The following is a 23,310-nucleotide window of genomic DNA, read 5'->3' as shown; positions in this document are numbered from 1 at the left end:
CCCCGACCCCGGCACTGGCTGACAGCAGCCCTCTCATCAGGCTGTCAGGCCTATGCTAACAAGGAGCTATCCATCCAGCGTGCCCTGGAGTGCCAGCTGCCTCTCTGTTTCCAGCCTTTTCCTCTGTTCCTTCCCCGTCTCTCTTTCTCCCACTTCTCTCGGCGTCTCTCCCCCCTCGCTCTCTGTCTTAGTAATTCTTTCTCTCTGACATATTATTTTCTGTCCATCTGTCTCTCACTCTCTCCCGCTACACCTCTCTTTCTCTCTGACTTTGCCTCCCTCTTCCTGGGAGTCTTAATGTGTCTGTCTGTTGTTGGGCAACTGCAGAACATCAAGACATCCTCCCCCCTCCTCCCCCACCACCTTCTCCTCCTTGTCCTCGATAGACTCGTCTCTGCCCCGTCTCTGCCGTGCGTCTTAAGGCGCGTGTCGTCGCTGCGACGGTGTGCGTGCATATGTGCGTGCAGAGGGTGTTCAGAGCGTCGGCTTCTTTTTTTTAAGCATGCATCTGTTTGTGCGCGTCGTCTGCGCTCACAGGTGTTTGTACCTTATGCCTTATGTCTTCCTGTGAGGGTCTGTGTGGGAGGCCTGGCGTTGGCTGTTGCCTGCGTTGTCCTGCGTGCCCTCTCTACCCCCCTGCCACCTACCTGTTTGTGGCATGCTTGCGTCGTACAGAGCTTGACACCGGCGTTTGTCAACAGAGGGAAAAGCAGAGCGTGGGTAATTGGTGACTACTCCGGAGAGGAGAGGGAAAGGCTAACACAGCAATACAATGACAGGGAGGTGGGGGGATGAGGGAGAGGTGGCAAGGGACAGAAGGACAGCAGGAGGAGAGGAGGAAACGGAATAAGTAATGGAGACTTGGGATGAAATGAGAAAACAGGATTGAATTTGGAGAGCGCGCAGGGACAAAGTTGGAAGGAGAGGCTGGCGGAGAGGCAGCGAGGCCGGTGTGAGGAGGTCAAGAGCGGCCGTGTCGATTCCTCCTGTCAAACTGAATTAGGTCGCCCGCAGCAGCGGTTATTCTTGCTGCGTTTAAACAAGAGAGCAGCTGGTTAAAGGCTCGGCGACCATCACAGGACCTCTTTAAGTGCGATCGTAGCAACATTGTTTGTGCCTCATGTCAATCTGCTCAGGTGAAGAATAATGGGAAGGGTATGGCAGAGCGCTGAGGTCTCGAGTGGGTCTGGACTTAATTGAAGGGCGGCGCTGCTGTTCGGTCATGAAAACACAGTTTGGATGCAAAATTGAGGTTTATTTATCTAAACGTTGTTGTCCTTGACTCAGTGAAAAAGTGGCAAATAAAATATGTGTAAATACAAAAACTCCCCTTTTCTATTCTGCTGCTGATGGATCGCCAGGAAAGGCACAAAGGAAGGATCGCATCCAAACCTCATTATTGATAAACTGCTTGATTCCTGAGTTTATGGCGTCGACTTTGAGTTGCAAATTTTCTTCCTCTTCTCTTCGCTCTTCCATCTTCTCCAACTTTCACCTCCTCCTCTGTATCTCTCGGCGTCTCTCGATCCCTCTCTTTTCGGTCTGTCCTTCCTTTAGTCTCACTGAATAGATCTGGAAGACCCGTGTTAGTATGGACACTTTCTGTCTCGGCTACAGCGCACTAAAAAGCTCTCAGGGCAGAACCAAAGACCTTGACTGCTTTTTGAAGCAGGCTGTCGCTGTATAATCGGTTAGCTTCTCTCAGAGGAAGGGGCAACACACACACACACACACACACAGTGTGTAGGAGGCAGGCAGCCCCTCATTACCGGGCATAGCCCTGGTCCCCGAGGACTGGACCCAGCACCTAATCCTGTATTTGTTCTTGGGGACTGTATCTGTGATTCTCCATTGAATGGAATATTAAGCACCAGGTCTTTTGTGGAGCGTGTAAGCCATTTGGCTCCACTCATCTATTATTTATCAGCCTGGCAAATATTTTATCAGCCTTAGCCTCTCATGACCCACTCTCACGTGAAGCCCCCCTATAAATGAAGAAAAAAACAGGGGTATCTTTTTTTTTTTTTTTTTTAAATTTATCCTCCTTTTACTTTTTGCCTCATTTGTTCTAAAAGCAGGACAAGGACACGGCCGTGTGTATTAAGCTGAATTAGAGAAGCAAATATGTGAAGTATTCCTCTGGAGTTCCCTTCGAGTTACCTTATCTAAGCTTTGGAGATAGCACATAAATGAAAAGTGAAATCTAGATTTGCTTTATAAATCATTATCTTAGTTTCAGACTCCCTTCTCGGCCGACTCCCCCAAGCCAGCCACCCAGCCTGGGAAGAAGAGAAGCACAGAGAGATACTCCTGTTTTCACTTTCAACCTGAGAGTAAATCATGCCGGTTGGGGGGCTCACCTTGAGGCTTGGTGGAGATAATTGGAGTTGGTTAGCGAGGTGTTCTGAGCCATTACCTCCTGGTACCAGCGAATGGCTGGGGCTTGTCTCTCACTCCCAGAGGAGGGATACAGTAGCCTGTTGGCTCTGCGCTTCGTGTGTGCGCGCGCACACGCACGCACACGTGGCACGTGTACACATGCGTGCGTGCATACCCGCAGCCAGATCGGTGACCTTTCCCGATCACAATTTTAATGGCCCCTCGGCATCGTAGGGCGTGAGAGTTCTGATCGTCACTTTTCCACCAAGTGCTTCACTTTCATACATTAATATTCATAGCATTGATTTATTTTCAGAATTAACAAAAAAAACAGGAAAATAAAAACCCAAACTGTTTGCCAGGGAATTAATCCTGACAGGAGCGTGGCATTGTTGTTTTATTTGAAGACAGCAGGAAGCAGAAATATGCATATGCAGATACACAGAGCAAGACACCAATTAAATGTTGATTAAGTCTTAACTATTGTGGGGCTGCGTGTATGAGAGATTGCAGAGAGACAATTAAAACGAAACGGAAAAAAGGAAAGACGTTGGCTTTTTTTTTTTCCTGGCCAAACACACACGCTGGGAGGGAAACACACACACACACACACACACACACACACACACACACACACACACACACACACAGGCTTTCTGTTGTGAGCTTTTCAGATGTCCGGGCTTGATCTTTGGGTGGATTCAGAGGGGTGGGGCCCCTCTCTCTCTCTGGCAGCGGTGGTTTTCAGCCGCCGAGCTCGCCCGCTTTTGGCCGGTCAATTGTGACACTGCGTGTGTCAGCGAGCAGGGGGTCTCCTGGCAGTTGCGCGCGTGTGCGTCTGATAGCGTGTGTCCGCTTCACACATTGACTGTGAAGCTGCAGCAGTATAACAGCGGCTGCTGCTCCGGGGTCCCGGCGGTATTGGCCTAGCCCGCAGTCTCTCTTGGCTAACTCATGTTTCATTCTTTGGCAATTTGCCCTAATGAAGTCCCGCAGGAGCCCCTCAGACCTCTGTTCTCTTTCCATATTTAATCATGTTATTTTAATCTGGGGGATGAGCTAACGCCTCTTTCTCTGTCTGTGTGTGTGTGTGTGTGTGTGTGTGTGTGTGTGTGTACGCTGCAGGTCATTACTGTAGCTCGGTTTCATGTGATGAGATGTCAAGAGGGAGATGCTGGCTTTAAGACAATGGAAGACAATGACTTTAATTCTGGGTGTAATATTGGTTTGACAGTGTAAAAAGCTCCTTTGAAAAGCAGTGTCATCTTCACGTGATTGCTCCTCATTATTTGTTTAAAAAAGAGGTTAATTATTCCGTTTTTTCCCTTTCAATTTCCCAGTCATCGTGGTCGGGGTAATTCAGATTTTTATGGCTACTGTCAGACTGTTTTGGCTTTCTTTTGTTGCTTTTGTGCAGGTCACAGCACAATCCCGACTTACTGACACTGATTTAAAAAGAATTTAATAATGAAGTCTGACTCTTTAAAAAAAAATGGGGTCAGAATCAGTGTTTTAAAGTAATGACTGGTAATGGCCAGGTGCAATAGCAGCAAAACGTTTTTGCTCTAATGACCCTCGACAAGTAAATCGATACGGAGACAGCGCTGGATGCGTGTTGGCTGTGCTGCTTTCCTTAGATCAATCTTTTTAATAGTTTTCTTTCACATCAGTCGTCTCTGCTTTCTCTGTCACGGGGTCGGAGGCGGGCCCTGTCAGCGGGCTCGGCCATCGGAAACGGACGAGGATGTGTTCGCATGAAACGACTGCATGTTTGGTTTATATTAAAGGACATAACAGGGTGTGGGCGGGGCCACTGTAGTCATTTTTTTAAAGTAATTTATTACTTAAAATTACTTTCACCAAGAGCACAAATCAAAGTCTCCAAACTGTTCTGCCTTTTCATGAATTGTATGTTGTTGCTCAAAGTTTTTGCTTTTAAATCCCTCCTCCTCACATCTTCTCTCTCTTCCTGTAGTTAACTGCGTGTGTCCACGGCGCCGCCGCTTTGCTCTTTCCCATGTACTGGCAGCACATCTTCATCCCTGTGCTGCCCCCGCATCTTCTGGACTACTGCTGGTAAGGCTGACCACCTCTGAAGCACACACGCAGCAAACACCACGAGCATCAGCATCACCAGTGTTTTCTCTCCAGCGCACACGTGTGCAGATGTGCCGCCACTAAAAGTGCAGGCACTCGTGTTCACACGTTCTCCCGCCCATTCTTCATGTTCTTGCGATTCCTCTTGTGGCGCGACTTCTCACGTGTGGCTTCCTCGACATAATGAACGGCCCCGATCACCGAGCTCCATATTTCATGCCGGCGCCGCCGCGCTCTCATCACGTGGGCTCTCTCAGGGTTTCATTACCAGCGATCCAACGCAGATCCGACAAATCTGGACAGACTTGACTGAAACTGGATGCGGAGCGGGAGTCGCGGCTCGTCTGCAAAGCCGCACGTGCTCGGGTCAACGTCAGATCTGAACGCGTGAAAGCGTTTGCAGCGCGGTTACGTTTGTCCAGCGCTTCACCATCAGCGACATTTGGCTTGAAGAAGCTATAAATCACTGACAGTGAAATATGATTTTCAACACTCTGCAAAGACTCATCATTATCTTATTCAATCACAGCGGTGTCCTCCATGCGCTGATTAGATAATGCAATTACATTAGATGTGTGTGTGTGTGTGTGTGCGTGAGCGTCTCTGCCCATGCCTGTGCGTATACTGTTTGTGTAACTGGATCTGCGTAAATGTCGAACATTCATAAAACAGCATCCAGGCCTGCTGCTTGTTTTTCAGTTGCTTTAAGCTGATTACAAGCCTGTGGCTGCTGAATCATTCTGGCCAGGAACACGCTGACCCCAAACTATCCGATTATTACCGCCTCTGTAAACCTCATCGTAAAAATGGTTTCTATTATTTGACTGTTTTTGTTGATTTTATTCCTCGTGCTGATGGGGAGCGGTCCGTGATTCAACTTTTCCTTTCCGCAAACTTTGAAAACGAAGATATATATCACACCAAATAAGGACGACATGATAATAACCCCGAAAAACCAAACACTTTATTTTGTATTTTATTTTTGAAAATAAAAATAAAACTCTTGACACATCTGCCCTTTAACTTTCTGAGGGAATAATTCTTTCTGCACTTCCTGAAACTATCAGTCGACTTGGAGAGAAAACAAGCCTTAAATGTTCCACTGATGCTTGTTGTTTTATACTTTTCTTATTAAGCAGTAAGTTTTGCATTTATACTGTATGTCAGTATAAGTCGGTGTGTTATTTTTAAACTGTTCTTGTCTAATCTTTTATTCAGTCTCAATCAGCGATGTAAGGAAGGCGAGAACACATTTTGTGTTTTTACCTGCTTTTAAGAATAAATCCTGTAACATGAGATTAGTTTGTGCTGCTGCAGTTAATCTGATGCTGTTGGGTTTTGGGGAAATGATCACAAACCTTACAGGGAATAGAAAATGTGCTGCCTGTGCCTATAAATCTCAGCTGGGTTCAATTAAATATAGTTTTCAGTACATGCAGCAGCGTCAACTGTAATTATTGTAAGGATTAGTGACCGTTGTTATTTTTAACGATACATGATTACCACTGTTCTTAATCATTTTAAGTCAGGCCTTCACATTTCAGCACATATAACCCTGAAATGTAATCAGATTACATTTATGGAATACAAAGAAACTAATTTCCACAGCTGTGATTTTTTATTTCAAAGATTCATGTCATCGCTGAAGTGTCCTCCATGAATGTTTCCTTCGTGTAAGCGTCTGATCTCACCGGTCTCACTCTTTCTGTCCACAGCGCCCCTATGCCGTACTTTGTGGGAGTTCATCTCAGTCTGCTCGAGGTATGTTCGAAAATCTTTAGCATTTCCAGTAGATTTGAATGTTACGTGTTCATTTTGTAGATGGTTTTCATTTGAGTGTTTCAATAAAATTTGACAGCTATATTTTCTTCCCTTTTCACTTCCTCTGCTGCTTTTGTGCTTCCTTAAAGCAAACGTACACAGAAGCCAAAGAAAGCATCTGCAAACAAAGAGCTTTCCTACTTCATTGTGTTGTTTGGGGGGCAAGTCATCAGCAGCACTGCTGTTTTGTGTGAATGCATGTTGCAAGAACACACACGCTTACACTTGTGTGTAAGTGTTAGTATGTAGGTGTGTGTGTTTGTGCAGATGCATATGTTCTAATGCACACGTGTGTGTGTGTGTGTGTGTGTGATATTTGTCTGACAGTTGCGGCAGTGGCAGTATTTATCACACTCTGCATCCGTGACAGACCTTCTTTCCGCCACTACATAATTAGTCCAGATCAGCATGTGAGCCTCCGCTGCACAGGCTGTCACAAAAGTGACAAACTAGAAATTCACACACAACGCTGCCCCCCCCACCCGCCTTCCCCACACACACACCTGCATCCTGCACCACACTGAAATAATTGTTGAATTTGTCGCCATCGGGATGCGTGCGGCACACCGCAGCATCACGGTGTTGTTATTGATGCGTGAGGTTTTTGGTGCTGTGGAAAATGTTCGCGCGGTCCAAATGTTTTCTCTCGGTGCCATTCTTCATTTCGCCAGCTCGCGTCTGCGCGCGCGTTACCGTGAACACGTTCTAATCATTTTTCTCCCCCACGCGCCATTTTTCATCCTTAATCGTAAAGGAGTGTGATAACTGTGCAGCTTTAACCGCGGCTGCTGGATGTTCACGTTCCCGGGGCTTCGGGACAGAAATAACTTTGTCTCCGGGGAAACGCACCCGGGCCACACTGCGGGTTTAAAATCGTGGCGTCATTTCACAATTTAATAATTCCACAAATACAAATATTTATTATGTTGAAAGATGTCAGATGCACAGGAAGTCTCCAGCACAACCATCATTAAGAAAACAATAAATGATTGCTTTGAGTGTATGTGTGTACTGAAAAACTTGTAAAGTAATAATGATGAGAATATCTACGCTGGTCTGCTGCTGCACTAACGTCGCCCTTTTCCTCCCGTAGAGAGTGCGCAGTCGATCGCTGGAGGACGTGGTCATCCTGAACGTGGATACAAACACCCTGGAGAGCCCCTTCGACGACCTGCACAACCTCCCGAGTGACGTGGTGAGACCAACGCGCAGCTTTTATTGCTACATCGCGCACACACACGCGGTAATCTCACGTGCACACGCGCATGGCAAGAAAACTAAAGCGCGCACACATCCAGAAACGTGTCAGAGCACGGCTCTGTCCCCTCCCCGCATCATTAATGACTGCAGCACTGGCTCCTCAGACTGCAGCTGTCTAAAGTAAACTCCCGTCGCGTCGTATGACGCTGGAAGGCAAACAGCATTCCCCGACCATCAGAGGCTTGTGGGAAAATGTGAAACTCCCTTCCCTTCATCTCCATCCATTCTAATCATTATTTCACAAAGTCTTGCGTTTCTGCCTGCCCACTGGCACGTTTCTGAGGAGGAGGGGACGAGGCAGAGAAAAGAAAAGGCAGAGATGGGTGATTTTGTGGGGGGGGAGAGTGGGAAGAAAGGGGCCAATTACCAGAGTGGGCAGTGAAGCCACCTGCCAGCGCGTCGTCTCTTTAATTAACGGAGCGCCGACGCCGGTCAGTGCTACGGGAAGCATCACCGTGGCGTCGGGGTCACTCGCACACACCGGTCTTTGTGGTGTTTGTTTAGCTCTTCTTCACGGTGTGTGTGTGTGTGTTTAAAGCTCCGCCGTGAGACGCCGAGGCCCCGCCGAGGCTGCGGACGCTCTATTACCCACGCTGCTAACAGTATATACTCGGGTTCCACCGCCTACGGGACTCCTGTCCCAGCAGCAGGACATAATTTCATCCACTGCCCAGCAGACTCCAGACCTGCTCGCACTCCCACACTTCTCTGGTTCTCCTGGTTTAGCGCTGCTCAGCCTACTATGACTGCTAGCGTGTGTGAATGCCTCTTTACTGTGTGCACCGATCTCTTTTCCACTTTCTGCCAGCTCTCTCGCCCGTTTGCCTGCCTGACTGCTCGAGTTTCGTGGCACCTGTCTGCCTTCTTGTCTCCCTCCCTCGCAGCGCTTCCCGCCTGCCTGGACGTTTCCCGCAGCCGCTGTTTGCTTCTCGTGCTTCTGCCTGTGTGCCTGTCTGGCTACCTTCTTCTCACTTCTTGCCTGCTTGCTTTTCTGCACCCAGGGACCGAATCCCTAAATTAAATTGCAAACTGAGTTTGTCATAAAAAAGAGTCGGGGCTTTTGAAAGCGACAGAAGCGGAGAGAGAAGCCTTTGTCTTTGCCGTGTGATAAATTAAGTGGCAGGCTCGGAGGCTTTTTTGCTTTGATCCCCACTCGCCATTTTTCCTGACTAATGACAGAACATAGCCTGCACATCACGTCAAATTACACCACCTGAAACGGAAACTTTGCTGGCATTAATATATTTATCGTAACAAATTGTTGTTGTTTTTATTCCCGTTCATTTTTCCCCCTCCTGTCTCCTCTCATCTCTTCTCGGAGGTTAGCAGATTAATAACAAAGCGAGCAGGTACTAATTGAGTGGAATTCCAGGTCTCTTGTTAGTTTGCTTGTTAGTGATGAGGACACGCCACATGGCATTTGATGTTTGTGTTTACACAAAAGGAGGCATTGTGCAGTTTGTCAAAGTGAGGCCTGAAATCTTGATTAATGCTGAGTGATTCTCTGCCTGGGCTGAGCTGCCGAGCTACGAAAGGCGCTCCTGGTTTCTCTGCGGCTCTCGCTGTAACGCTCGGGCTTTATTCGGCGTGAAGCCCAACGATTATTTCACTTTGTGTGAATATATAAAAGCATCAAATGGATTCAAAGGCCACGGGCGGTTCTTCTGCGCGTACGACTAAAAACACCCCGATGTTGATTTAAGGAAACCTTTGGAGATCCGTTTAATTGCGGCGGCGCGGGCTGCGAGCACATGTGGACTCCATTACGAGGATCTGCTGACCAGTGGCCGTGCTTTTAGCGGGTTCAGAGTTCACAGTTGTCCCGAATTAGTGTCTCTCTTTCAGACGGGACCCCTGCTCCAGCTCCGCCCCCTTAATGGTCTTTTCCCGCAATTTCACACATAATATTTTAGATTTATTGACTATTACGAACGCTGCCACGCCAGTAGCGGTTCCGTTTAGCAGCGAGAAGGAAAGATCTGACTGAGAGTAATTGGTAAGGATGCCGCCAACGTTTGAGGGTAACTCCTGATTTTTATTGTTTTTAAATTGGAAACGTCACATTAATCAAAGATTCAGAATTAATTTCTTTTTGTCTTTTTTGTTTTTATTTGGAACATGAAGGATATTTGAAGCGTGGCGGTCCACAGCAAAGCCCGTGTGTTTGTTTGAAACAGATCAGGGAACTTTGTTTGTTTGTTGACTGTTGTTTTTAAATAAAAGGCCTGATATTATCAGACAAATAGAGCCTACAGTGTTCTGGCAGGATTTTGCATTATTTAGAGTTGCTTTAACCAAAAGTTTCGATACTTTTTTTTTCTACATTAATGTTGATCTCAGAACAGGCTGCGCTCGTGTCAGTAAAAGCAACGTGTTGACAAGCTTACTGAAAAGGAATAGTCGATAAAAACAAATAAAAAAGAAGCTGTAGTTTTCCCTGGAAGATCAAGGTATTTTTGTTTCCTTCTCTGAGATCCGCGATTCTTCAGCAGAGATTGTGCTGATAAAGTTATAATTGGCTTTTGGTTGGCGGAGCTGTTTACTCCACCAGTCATTAAAAGTATCCAAGAATAGCAAATTAGGAGTCTGTTAATTCCGAAAACAAACATCGCGCGTCTGAATCGGATTGTTTTTTGATCCTGGCAGTTGATCTCAAACCAATGATGGAAGAATTTTTTTGTTTTCATGTATTATTCTTTCTGTGCCGCGTATTCAAGGTGAGCTGCTACAATGCAGCTCACATCTTTATTTTCAGATGCTCCCTCTCACATCACAGCCTAATTCCTTCTTTTCTCCTCCTCTCTGCCTCTCGCTACTTTGCTGACACCGCGTACCCGTACGTACCTAGCCTTCGCACATTTGATCATTTGTATTCCCAATCAAGGGGGGGATTTACAGCGTACACTCCTACTTCCTGTATTTCAAGCCTACATTTGGAGGTTTACAAATGAACGAGGGGGTTGAGGCTGCGTCTGCGCGCCTCTCCTGAGATCACCTGGCGCACTTAATCAAACATCGCGGCTTTAATTTGGCGTTCGGTTTCTGACATTTTCCAGAAAACAACATCTACGTCATCATGTAGAGCAGAGCGCGGCCGACAACAGCAGGCAACACTCGCACAGAGACAAACGTTTGTCGTTCACGTGTAGTTTGGGGTAAACTTTCTGCTCTGATTTTGTCCATTTTCACTTCAGAATAAGTCAAGTTTGCTTCACTTAAAGCAAAGCTGCCTACGGTAAAGTCCCTCGCATGCTGTGCTGCAACTACGTGGTAGCTCAGCGCCGGGAATGCAGTCGCTCCACCCCGGCTACACGCTGTACTTTACCAGAAACAGTCCTGGAATCTGCACCACATCATAACAAGCTCCAAGCAAAGTATCTGATTTCCTTGTTGTGAGTCTGCATTGTACCGACTGCAAACGTCAGACGGTGCTCATTTAAAGCCTCGTTTTCCAGGTTGTGATTTGTCTTTCTGTGGCGCACACTCTCCCGCTGCAGCGTTAGCAGCCCTTCATTGACTCGCGTGGAGTTTAAAAAGCTGCACTTCATTTTCACATAGTCGGTCTGCCGGCGCTTCGCTCTGGATTAGAAGTCAAAAAGGGAGAGCAGCATCACCCACTGCGTTAGTTATTGAAGTGAGGGATGACATTTAGCTGTAGTTAATTATGTATGCAAAACTCAGCCGCTCAGCTGCTATAAGAGGTCAGCTTGACAAAGTAACCCCACACCGGGCAGAATCTCATGGCAATGAGATAGCCCTATTAAAACACACACACACACACACACACGCACACGCTGCTTCCCCCCTTTGCTTTCTCACCCTTTCTCATTTCGCCTGACTAATGTATTGCAACACTCTGAATACTTTATTCTTTAGTTTTTTCTTCCACTGCTTTACTGATTTAAAAAAAATATAATTTCTTGCAGTCAAACCTAAAACTAGTATCGATTGTATTTGTGTAGATTTGTCTTTGTTCTGCATTTTTATGGTTAATTTTCATTTTGCGGTTTAAAAGATATCTAATATTTATCTTTAATTGAAAGAATGAATGATTTCTCACAGATTCCAAGTTGCGTTCTGTGTGTGTGTGTGTGTGTGTGTGTGTGTGTGTGGGTTCTCTGTGCGTCTTTGTTCAGATTTGTGTGTGTGTACAGTTCAGACTGCAGCACATCAAAAGAAAGTGGGAGATTTTCATAACTATTTTTTTCTTTGTAGTTCTTTAATTGCGTCCCCATGGCTTTCTTTCCCTGGACAGATTCTTAAACAAAACATTCCTTTTTTGTGAGAAGAAAATCCAACTTTTTATTCGTTCTTTTAAAACAACAGAAGCATCAGGGTCGTTATTTGTGAGACTTTTTTTTTTTTTTTTGTAATGCCCGAGTAAAAATTTCAAGTAAAATTCTACATATCTGTATATAATCGAGCTCATTTGCAGATGTTTTTTCTTCTCCTTTTGTTTATTAAAAGTGAACGTTTGTGCGCGTCATCATTACCTGATTCTGTGTCACTTTACAAAACAGGAAATCACATGGTAAGTTTGCTTTTTTAAAAATTCTCCAAAAGCTCGTGCGTTTCGCGCACACGTGCACAGCAGTGCGAGGCCCTTGATTGATGCTCACTCGATGCATCAAGGCGGCGGCGTGAGCGCAGACATTCGCGCGCGTTCACACAGATGCCTGGTGTCACCTACAGAGGTATCATCCCTTACATTCAGGCAGGGATCATCATTGCACCTGCTAATTACCATCTCCAGCTGGAGAGTTAAATGGAGATCTGTTCTATGTCTGACCTTTGACCCCGTGCTCTTTATGTGACGCACTTCAAATCCTGTTTGGGGCTGGCTGGGCCGGGCCTTAATGAGGCCCCGTGTCTGCCCTCTGGGGGCCGAGCGCCTGGATGCCCCGCTTTCATCCCCGACCATCTTCCCTTGATGTAAATTGAAAAGATCACAGCTATGGGGAGAAGACCTGTACTGGAAAGGCCTCTCTGCATAGATTATGAATATCATAACTCAACAGTTTTTCCCTCTCTCTCTGTGTCTCTCCCCGACAACCACCCACTCCCCTCTCTCCCCCTGCCACCCCTTCCCTGTACAATGCTATAGTTCTAATTGGACCCAATGGGGGACTCTCTGCCTTTGATCTCATCACCGCCACTGTGACTTTACACTAAAAAATGTCACTGCCAAATAGGGTTATCACCTGTAGAGCCTGGCCTTCCTCTGATGCCTGTACGCATCTCGTTAGCTTCACTCAAACTGCAGAAGTTAATTAGTTTGACAGAGCCATTACCGCGGAGGCACACCTGATGATTGTGGCGTAGGCGCCATATTCAAAACCCAATTACGACGTACACGTTGGTTTTCTTTATTTCTTTTTTGTTCCTGTGCGAGGCGCGTTTTCATTTCTATTAACCAAACACGCTACGACTATATTTGATTTGTAATATCTGACAATTTAATTAATCGCTACGTGTGACCGAAGGAGGATATTTGAACTCTTCCCGTGAACGAAGGTGAAACTTCCAACTCTTCGCTTTATCGCCCGTTTTTCAAACGCCGGGAAGTAAAAAAACAAAACCGTGATTGTGTCCCCACCTCATTAAAAAGTGTTCGCGGCGCTCTCACCCGTTCAAAGCTGCAGTGCGCGGAGTAAACTCCACTATCCCGGCTCCTCTGACAGTCTTCGGGGGTATGCCTCCCCCTCGTAGACTGACATTGTGTTCGCTTTGATTCTCCCCCCTCCTTTTTGGAGGGGGGGGAGGCAGTTTAATGATTTGCGAGGAAGGGGGAAAACAGTGAAAATGCACATAAACATTAAATATTAATTCCAAAAAGGGCTTTACATAAACATAAAAGCATTTAGCACAATGAGTGAATATGGAGATGACACTTGTTAATTTAACCGTGATAAACTTTCTGTTTGATGCCTGGGAGCATTTGCGATGGCAGCACGGGGACGCTGTGGAGAGTGAGGAAGCCCAGGGGAGCCAAATCAACACTGTTCATTTTGTCTTTGTCCCAGTTTAAGACCGCCACACTCTCCGGCTGCCTTTCTTTCTGCCTCTCCCCGCTTGTCCTCCGTGTGAGCTGTGCTAACACTTTGCTTCTCCTCCCTGAAGTTTCCCAGATCGGCTAATTGCAGATGCCAGATGACAAAATCCCCCCAACGCCGCGGCGCGATGTACGCGACCACAGACCAGATCAGCACTTTATCATATTTGCTGCAAACATGCGGTCAGATGTTTTTCTGCTTTCATCGCTTTGACTTTTTCGCCGCAGATACTCAAATTTTATTCGTCTCACACACATACACAGTACGGCATGTGGTGAAATGCTTATTGCAATGCCCGACCATTAAATTACAATAAGGAAATTTACAAAATTTACAGATTTTAAATTAAAAAATTTACTACGGTGGCCCTGAGAGGCCAAACGGACTGCAACTTAAAAAAAAAAAACACCAGCTGCAAAAGCACACAAAACACAACGGAAATAGGAAACACAGATTTCCGAAAGCACAAGGGAAGTGTTTCTGGGGAGACAATAACTCGACGGACCAGTTGCAGGAACCAAAACATGCTAGGTAAGTGTGTTTTAATCTCATGATTTTTAGCTAGGCTAACACACATCTCACCTCACAAAACCACAGGTCCTCCACTTGGCTTAAGTGTCTCTCAGCGTAATTCTTAGCATGTTTTGGTTCCTGCAACTGTTTTGTCGGTTATTGTTTCCCCAGAAACACTTGTGCTTTTGGAAATAACTTTTTTCCTATTTCCGTTTCCGTTTTCCCATTTCCGTTGTGTTTTGTGTGCTTTTGCAGCGTTTTTCTTATTGCTGGTGTTTTCTTAAGTTGCAGTCCGTTTGGCCTCTCAGGGCCACCGTCATTTACAGTAAAAATGTGCAAATAACATTCAAGAGGTGTGCAAATAAACAGAGTGCGTGCGGTGATGTGATGGATGAGAGTAACAGGAACAACACTATGTTTGAGAAACGCTGTGTTGGAACGCAGAGCGCATGACTCTACGTTAGATTAATTCAAACGGGAATTTTCCCTTTTCTTGGTGGTCATTGTGCACTCCCAGTTTCTGTCCCAGTTTGGCAGGTGGTATTTCAACCTGTTTTACGCTGGTGTAGAATATAGACTGAAACAATGCAAAGTTTGGAGGTGCCTGATCCATTTCTCGCTAATTGAGGTTGAAGGTTAAGCGTAATGTTTTCCTTTTGCAATTGGGATTCAAAGCCAGCGCTACCAGCCGACTGTGTTAGAGTAATCTAGACTTCCTGCGCAACCCGATCAAACATTGTGCTTTTGTGCTAGGCTGGCACAGCCCACACAGAGAGGAGCAGTGCCTCGCTATCTCTGCCTCCTCCTCGCACTGCCACAACACAGACTACTGCTGAGCAGGTGAGGAGAGCCTCTTGACAACTTCCTTCCCAGACTCCCCAGGGCCCGGTGGCCGGGGTGAATCTTTTGTCATCCTAAAACAAGCTTGGGCCTGCTGCTCCTCCACTCTCGCCTGGAGTCCTGGAGACAGAGCCAGGAGAGGGGAAAATAATTAAAGACGCTTTATGTCAAGAATCCTCTTCTAGAGGGAGTCCAGCAGAGCCAAGAGGGGAAGGGAAAGCAGGAGGGAGAGATGGCGAAAAAAGCAAGAAGGTGATGGGTGGCGGAGGGAGGGAGGGGGTGAAGAGCAGTATGGAGAAGGAGAGGGTGAGAGAGGAAAATCAAGAATGCGAGTTTCCATTTCCTCGCCGATGTCCCCTCCTCCTCGCCGCCCCCGTGCTCCGCTCAATTAGCAAAGCAGCAGGTGCTCCCAGCAGCACAACAGATCGGTGGAAAGGCTGAAGCTTCTCCCTTTCTTTCCTTTCCCTTCTTTGAGATGACCTGCAAATGTGATACTTCACACCCAGAATGGGCTAGCTGTTTCTTCCACCAATTTCAGAGGTGATAATTTAACTTTTACCCCTCCGTCTCTCCCCCGCACCCCACCACCTCTCTCTCCCGATTTTCTTTTCCATCAGGTGTCCTCGCTGAAGAGCAAGCTGAAGAAGCAGTCGACAGCGACGGGAAGTGGTGTGGCGAGGGCCTTCCTGAGAGCGCAGGCCGCTCTGTTTGGATCCTACAGAGACGCTCTCAGATATAAACCTGTAAGGACGTCATTAATCACCATGTTAATCACTGAAAGCCACTGAATGTGTGTAAAGAGTGAGTTCGCTCAAACAATGGGCGACGCTTTTATTTAACTTTTGTGGTGTAAAAATCACACATGACAGCTAATGTGAAGAGTACGGTGTCCGAGTGTATATGTGCAAAATCTTTGGAAATCATCACATGCTGGGAGGAACGTTGTGACTCCTTCAGGCTCGGCTGACTGCAGGTTTCCCAACCTTATAAACCAGCGGTCCCCAGCCTTTTTTGTGCCACGGACTGGTTTATGTCCGACAATATTTTCACGACCTTTAAGGTGGCGCGGATAAATACAACAAAATAAAACCAGTACCGCTACCAAAAAAAGGAAGATTTATTCATAACACACGGGGGAACAGAGTTAACGATAAAAACACCCGAGGCTCAACTCTCACGGTCCGGTCCAAACGACTCACAGACCGGTACCGTGCGTTTATATACAGTACATTCATATGCAATGATGCACATAGGCCGGTGTATTTTCTCCTAAGCATGCGCAGCACACAGCGGCATTTTCAGTTTGGCTGAACAGAGTCAAATTTAATCTGTTTCGACTCAAAGTGAAAGGTGTGTTTTCAGTCAGAGCGAGGAGCTAAGGTGGGCTTGTCTGAGACGGTGAAATGTCAGAGGAGCCGAAAAGAGTCGGGACGTTCCCTTTGAAGATCTCTTTTAGCCACCTTTGGTGTTTAACTCGCCTTTGCTAAGCCCCCTAACATTTCTTTTCTAGATCTTTTCTGCTTATCAAGTCTGAATCAGAGCACAGCAAACTACACCATGTCCTGTTTGTCAGATAGCAAAGCCTTTGTTCCTCTGGCTTTGAGATTAATTGGACTTTGTGGACTCCCGGAGTCAAGATGCTACATTATTGATGCTGTCTCTCTTTTCTTTGTATACAGGCTGTATACGAACAAACTGCCTCCCCTCTGACACAGGCGCCGAGACTCGGTGTGTTTGTGCGTGCGAGCGCATCGCGCGGCGATTTCTCAGTTCGCTCACGTTCGCACACTGTTTTCTTTTAGACTTTTAGGATCTGTGTAAAAGCTTTGGAGTTAACATACATGCACAAACTACACTTGTGATTTAATAAAGAAGATCTCTACCCCGTGTCCCGAAATTTGGGGAATATCGCTCTGCTCGTCGTTCTGAAGGAAAGATCTTCCCGGAGAGAGCTGAGGCGCTCTGTAGTTCACAGACCCATATGCCTCGACAGAAGGAGGGGTGTGGATGCTCGGTGAGAGTCTCGCTGGGTTGTAAATGAAACAAAACTCGAAAATGATAATGAGTCGAAAAGCAATCAGCTGATTATACGGGCAGATCGTCGGTTTCGGCTCACGTTAAAGCTCCCCAGGTGCTTCTCGCTAGCTCGGAGTAACACAGGTGTCTGACAAAAGAACCCGAAATAGCAAATTGGTTTTTACCACCATCGGTGAGGCCAGGCTGGGTAGGCGGGTGTGCGGTCGGTCCTATTCGCTCAGGTTTGACTAAACAACACGTGTAACCAGTTCAGATCATCCAGCCGGATGTGAAGCTGTGGATAGGTGTGGTTGAGGTGCAATCGCATGTTTAAAAGTGGTAACGATTATTTTAGACACAGAAACCTTCTCAGTGCATAATCTCAGAAAGTCACAGTTTGCTCAAAAATGTGCAACTTTGTATGCAAAGTGCCTGCACAGATATAAGCCAGCATGAGATGGAAGCATCCAGAACATGCAATAAAATGTATCCATTTTAAATAAAGAATGCGCATTAAAGCATGAAGCCTGACCGATACATCATCGTCTGTCTGAAAGAATCTTCCTCGTTTTTACTGTTGGCTCATCCTCAGCATTTTGCATATTTTGAAATTCAATTCAATTCAATTTAATTTATACAGCACCAAATCCCAACAACAGTCACCTCAAGGTGCTTTATACTGTAAGGTAGATCCTACAATAATACATACAACAGTCATATGACCCCCTATGAGCAAGCACTTTGGCGACAGTGGGAAGGAAAAACTCCCTTTTAACAGGAAGAAACCTCCGGCAGAACCAGGCTCAGGGAGGGGCGGGGCCATCTGCTGTGATTGGTTGTGGTGAGAGAAGGAAGACAGGATAAAGACATGCATTGAACCCTGTGATGTGGTAAAATCACGTCAAGTCCTTCAATCGATGTTTGTTATTGTTCTGCTGTACAGGAAAAGTTCACCATGTGAACAAACAGCAGGCAATCATCAAACTTTACACTATCGAGTTTTCCTCTGTAACCTGGATGCTTTGTGGTTCAGTGTAATGACTCTCTTAAAATAGCTAAAATGATTGTTGTGCTCCTCCTGTAACGGTGCAGATAAAACTTTAAAATAAAAACGCGTTCGTCCTTCCCCAGTATGGAGAAATCTGTTCTCTGTGCGTCCACCTTACATTAAATATAGGAGGCTAAATGCTTCTCGCTCACTCTCAAGCCAGTTAAAAAAGAACAACTGTCAGCATGAAAAATAAAACCGGTAAAGCAGCCAGGAACGGTTTTCTTTCTACCACAGCAAACGCAAAGCAAAGCCGCGGTGCAACCACGGAGGAGATGCGCATCACCTTCCTGCTGGCAAATGTAGCCAAGTAGAAATTTCTCACCAGCTTTGTTTTCGTGTAACCAGGTGGTGATGAGTCGAACAACCTCAGCAAACACACATCAGTGAACTGTCCCTGTAAAGATGGGAGAGTCCTGCAGCAGCGCTCGTAGTCGTGCACGGCAGGTCCGAGTTTGAACACTGAGCTCTGCGTACTCGGGAATTTTTGTTTTTCCTTAGTAGCCGTTAGCTTCTCAGTATGCTATCCAGCTTTGCACGCTGCAGTGTGGTCTGTGGCTGATTAAACCGCGAGTCACTTTCAACTCTTACAAGATAAAAACTTTTAGTGATGTAAGTGGAACTGTATTCCCGTGATGTAATTTGGGCCACTGGTATCCTCTGCCAGTCCCTGAAAATGGGGTTATTCTCCAGCGTTGTTAAGTTGTTTTTATGTGGCGCGCTGTGCTCGTAGCCTGGAACAGACAAAGCACATTGTTTTACCTCTGAAGAATTTGGAGCATCGTTGAAATCTGTGTGAATTATGTTAATTATGAGAGAACGTGAACTGGAAAAGGACCGTGGGGCAGCGCGCGATTGGCCTGTAGTGGTTCTGTTGTCATCCTGCGTGTCTGTAGCTCACAGGCCGACAGACATGATGTAAGAAATGGTAATAATGCAATAATGTGTTCGTGTGGAGCACTGTTGGGTTTACTGGGACGTGTATCTGGTCCAGGGGAGATCATGTATGCATTGCCAGGGGAGCAGTTTCTAATTTTCCTTTTTTTGTTTTTCCCCCCAACTTCCAGTCTTCCTCCTTCCTTCCTGTTTGGGTTTTAGCTCACTAATGAAGAAATCGTCTGAAATACTCGATGGTTAAAAGATGCAGCGTGTAACGATGCCACACATCATGTGCATGACAGGAATCCTTCCATAAACAACAACAACTGGTGCCTTAAAAAAAAGGATATCGCGTCTGTCCTGCTTCCTGCGGCTTCGTTGGTACAAAAACAGATTGGTGCAAACAAAAATGAGTTTTGTTGTTTTTAAGCAAAAATGTTTTTCTGAACAGGGAGAGCCAATCACGTTCTGTGAAGAAAGCTTCGTGAGCCATCGTTCGAGCACCATGAAGAACTTCCTGTCCATGGCTGTCAACCTGCAGCTCTTCAAACAGGTACAAACCAGTGTGTGTGTGTGTGTGCGTGCGTGCGTGCGTGCGTGTGTGTGCGTGTGTGTGTGTGCGTGCGTGCGTGCGTGCGTGCGCTCTGTGCTGAAGTGGAAAGATTGTAACATCTTTATCTATATTTGCATTCTGTTCTATAAAACAGGGCCTTTGGTCGTCCTCAGATCAGCACCGTCAGCTGTTGTATGCACACACTGAGTGAGTGCTTACGTGGTCGGTTATTCTAACCTCTTCCATCAGGTTATTTTTGAGCATATTTCTTGTTTCCATTGGTGAAAGTTTTTATTTTTATAGATAAAAGTTGCCTGGTAGCTCCTCTCGCGCTCAGCAAATTGTCAGCTGGATTTGCAGGAACGTAGAGGCGAGAGGCCTGGGATTATGTGAGGTTACTGACCTCCAGAAACAGTTTACAGTGGATATCTCTTAGTGCACATCTTAATGTTTCTCTGCTCGGTTTTATCTGGTGTACAAAAAGAAAAAAAGATATCATGTCCACGTGTCTATAAAATCAAAATATGGGACCAGAATTTTAATTTGCTCCTCAGAAAATCTAAAATCCACCTCGTATAGGTTTTGTTAACTCCGCTGGGGTGGTGTGTGTGTTTACTTGCTGTGTGTTTGTGTGCCTGAGCGCGAGCAGGTATCCTTTATTCATGTGTGGTTTCCCTTAAAAACCACTCATGTATACTTAATATGTTTTTCCCCCCAAAATCCCTTCAGTAATACTAAACTTAGCAGAGACGAGTGGAAAGACACCTCTGGCACCGAAGAAAATTTCCTCTCGCCCCTCGGATTTTTCTTTGCGCTCTCTGACCCACGATACTAGTGCGATTTACCCCCGAGAGCGCAGCACAGCAGCCCTCAATCAACCTTTTGTTTCTCTGGACACTCGGTTTATAATTTTCCCAGGCAGAGCAGATAGCGAGCAGCGGTTCAAAGCATCCTCCCGGCTGGCTCACGCCTCAGCGGTAGCATTGGGAAACAGGCCCTTATCTCCTCCTCCTCTCCAGCGCAGGAGATGGGGCGAGCTTATCTCCTCCACTCCTCTCGCTACTAAAGTGAAAGAGGCCAGCGGTTCACCCGAGCGCTGCTCTGGCCGTGACCTACATCCACTCGGAAACACACAAACAAAACTCGACTGGCGTGGCCACACACGTGCACGCATTCGTTTTCTGTGGTCCTGGAGATGGTTGGATTTTTATTTTTCATTTTCCCAGCTCATTCTTACCCGACGACACTCCCGTTATTTGTTTTAACGCAATGCATCTTTGGCGTCACGTCACCGGCTGACGACACAAAAGTGCACGTTAGAAACTCGGACTGCTCCCTTTAAACAAATGGATCAGCGTCCACAGATGTGCAGGGATTAGAGTCTTTCTTTAATTATTTTGCTTCCTGTTTGTTTTCCCTTTTCTCCAGCCGACGTGAACACTTTGTGCTTTATTCCCGGCGGGATCGTTGACAGAGGGAACCACGGGCCAATCGTAGCTTCCGTTTTTAGGCTTTGTCGGTGTAAACAAACAGTCTCAACACTCAAACGGAACGAAGCTACACAACAACCCAAATGGGCGGTTTTAACACCGTCAACATTACGCCGGTAGTAAAATTTAAACCACATTGTTGGACTTGACAGACCATATTACACACGTGCGTAATGTTGAGGTGTTACCTTCGTTTGAGGTGTTACCGTTTCAGCAGGAAATTGCTTTTCTGCAGGTACTTTGTGTTTTTGGAGTGTTTTAATTCACTGCATAGCAGCTCTTTGGTTCTGCAATCAGCCAAGTCAAATAATCAGAGTTATTCATGCAAACTCAGGAGTTCGTCATTATGATTATGGAGCTAAAGACCCTGTAGTGTCACATGACGTTTAAGGCTAATAGTTGCATTTAATGCCCTTAGTATAACAACTGGACTACCTCCTATTACTAAACACAACCTACTGTTGTTCTGGTTAATAAATTCTGCCATGAGGCCAATCTTAAGTGAACCGACCCTAAAATAAGTAGACACAAAAGTTAGACCCCCCCCCACCTCTAAAATGTCACATATTCACCTTCTTACAAACTCGCAGTTTCCTGCAGTGTTTCCTCTCTGCTCGGTCCACCAGCTCATCTCTGCTCCGAGCAGCAAGTGGGAGAAATCATCCAAAAGAATGCGGGGGGGGTGGTCTGTCAACGTTAACCTGCTTCCTATCAACCATCCTCAGCTCCTACACGTACAGCAGAGACTGAGTCAATGAACTCTTTCTCCTATTGACAAAACGAAGCCATGTGCTGTTTCACTGGGACTTGGACTCCAGTGATTTATTATGCATCAGTCTTGGTGGATAAGAACAAGATTGTCGAGGAATGGTGTGTAATAAATTAATCCGTTGTGTGCGGTCGCAGTCTCGCAGTGCAGAAAGCACACTTTATTGTGTATCACAGCTGCTGCAGGAAACTAGAAAGTAAATATTATTTTAACGGCAACAGGAAAAAATGCAAAATGCAGCTTTTTCATATTTCTAATATTTGCATGCGTCCTTTTTTCATATCTATAAGCATGCTTGATGTGTACTCCAAGAGAGCACGAGGGAAACAAAGAGACATTTAGACTCGAAGCGCTGCAGCAGCACTATCATCTGTTCTTCATACTTTCATTTGTCTGTCTTTACATATTTAGTTTGGCTTGGATTTGTTTTTAAATCAGCAGCAACATTTGAGTCTTGAACAAGTAAATGACTCGATTTCCAAATGTTGGCGAAATCAGAATTCTGAGTAACCGTGAAAGCTTCATTAAAGCTGGCCCTCGTTCGGTCCCGTCGTGGTTCTTTCCTCAGAGTTTCCTCTTTTGAAGAATCCATTACTGTCTCGCTATTTAAAAATATCCTACGTAACCTCGCCATGAGGCCAACAACGGTGCTGGTGCCAAAGATGCTTATGTGAGTAGGGACTCGACTTCTTTTGTCCTAAAGCAGCAAAGCTGTTGCTTACAAAGGTTAGCTTTAGCTTTAGCAACAAAACTAAACTAAAAACAAAAATTACCAACAGGCCAAGAGGTACTTTAGCACAGCGGTCCCCAACCTTTTTTGTGCCGTGGACCGACCTTTAAGGTGTCGTGGATAAATACAACAAAATAAGACCAGTACTGGTACCAAAGAAAAGATTTATTCATAGCAAACGGGAAAAGATCCAGGAAAACTGAGTTAACGATAAAAACAATTTTAAAAAATAACAATAAAAACCCTGAAAACCATAAATTTCACACCCGAGCCTCAACTCTCACAGCCTGGTACCAAACGACTCACGGATGGGAACCGGGCCGGGGGTTGGGGACCGCCGTTCTAGCAAGTAGTAATACAGTATGATGTCATGGGAAGCAGTACATCAAAAGAGCGACCCATTTATGCTGCCTGGGAAAATGTCTTTGTTTCATTCCTTTTCCTCACTTAGCTTACCAGCGAATTGTGTTGTGCAGTTGGGCGAGTGTGACAGGCCCGGTGGGTCGGAGGACAGCATTGAAATATCCTTGATCTTAACATGCAGGGCAGGTGAACGCACACAGACAGGCTTACCTACCAGCCAAACACAGGTTATAAAATGTTAGTTTGACGGCTGCAGAAATCGCTCAGTTCAAACAACGTTCAAACGTTTTATTAGACCAGATTATGGAGACGGATGGTGAAGCCACGTCATCGTCTACAGTCCTCCCTTTATTCTTGATCGCTGTATTATAACATATTTCCTGCGTACAGTAGTGGCCGTACAGGCTACTTGGGCGTAAGTCCTGGATCTGGAGAGAACGCAGCGTCCTATTCTATTAGTAAAGGACCTCCTTTACTCTTCGCCCAACACCTCCATGTA

General features: G+C 45.9%; 1 protein-coding gene across 4 annotated transcripts in view; it reads left to right on the top strand.

Annotated features, from left to right (window-relative positions):
* The window catches only part of dennd1b (DENN/MADD domain containing 1B), a 93,275-nt gene that overhangs the window by 51,638 nt on the left and 18,327 nt on the right, over positions 1 to 23,310 (top strand). For all 4 annotated transcript variants that reach the window (XM_084910392.1, XM_084910393.1, XM_084910390.1 and 1 more), the window contains 5 exons: positions 4,355 to 4,455; positions 6,192 to 6,237; positions 7,391 to 7,492; positions 15,581 to 15,706; positions 19,358 to 19,459. In XM_084910392.1, coding sequence (XP_084766518.1) covers positions 4,355 to 4,455; positions 6,192 to 6,237; positions 7,391 to 7,492; positions 15,581 to 15,706; positions 19,358 to 19,459 — 477 coding nt within the window. The remainder of the gene's footprint in view (positions 1 to 4,354; positions 4,456 to 6,191; positions 6,238 to 7,390; positions 7,493 to 15,580; positions 15,707 to 19,357; positions 19,460 to 23,310) is intronic.

Source organism: Perissodus microlepis, chromosome 17 (genome assembly GCF_051167445.1).
Source record: "Perissodus microlepis isolate ML-2025 ecotype Zambia chromosome 17, ASM5116744v1, whole genome shotgun sequence".
NCBI lineage: Eukaryota > Metazoa > Chordata > Actinopteri > Cichliformes > Cichlidae > Perissodus > Perissodus microlepis.
Note: the sequence above shows the minus strand (reverse complement) of the source record. Positions and strands in the feature narration are given on the sequence as shown.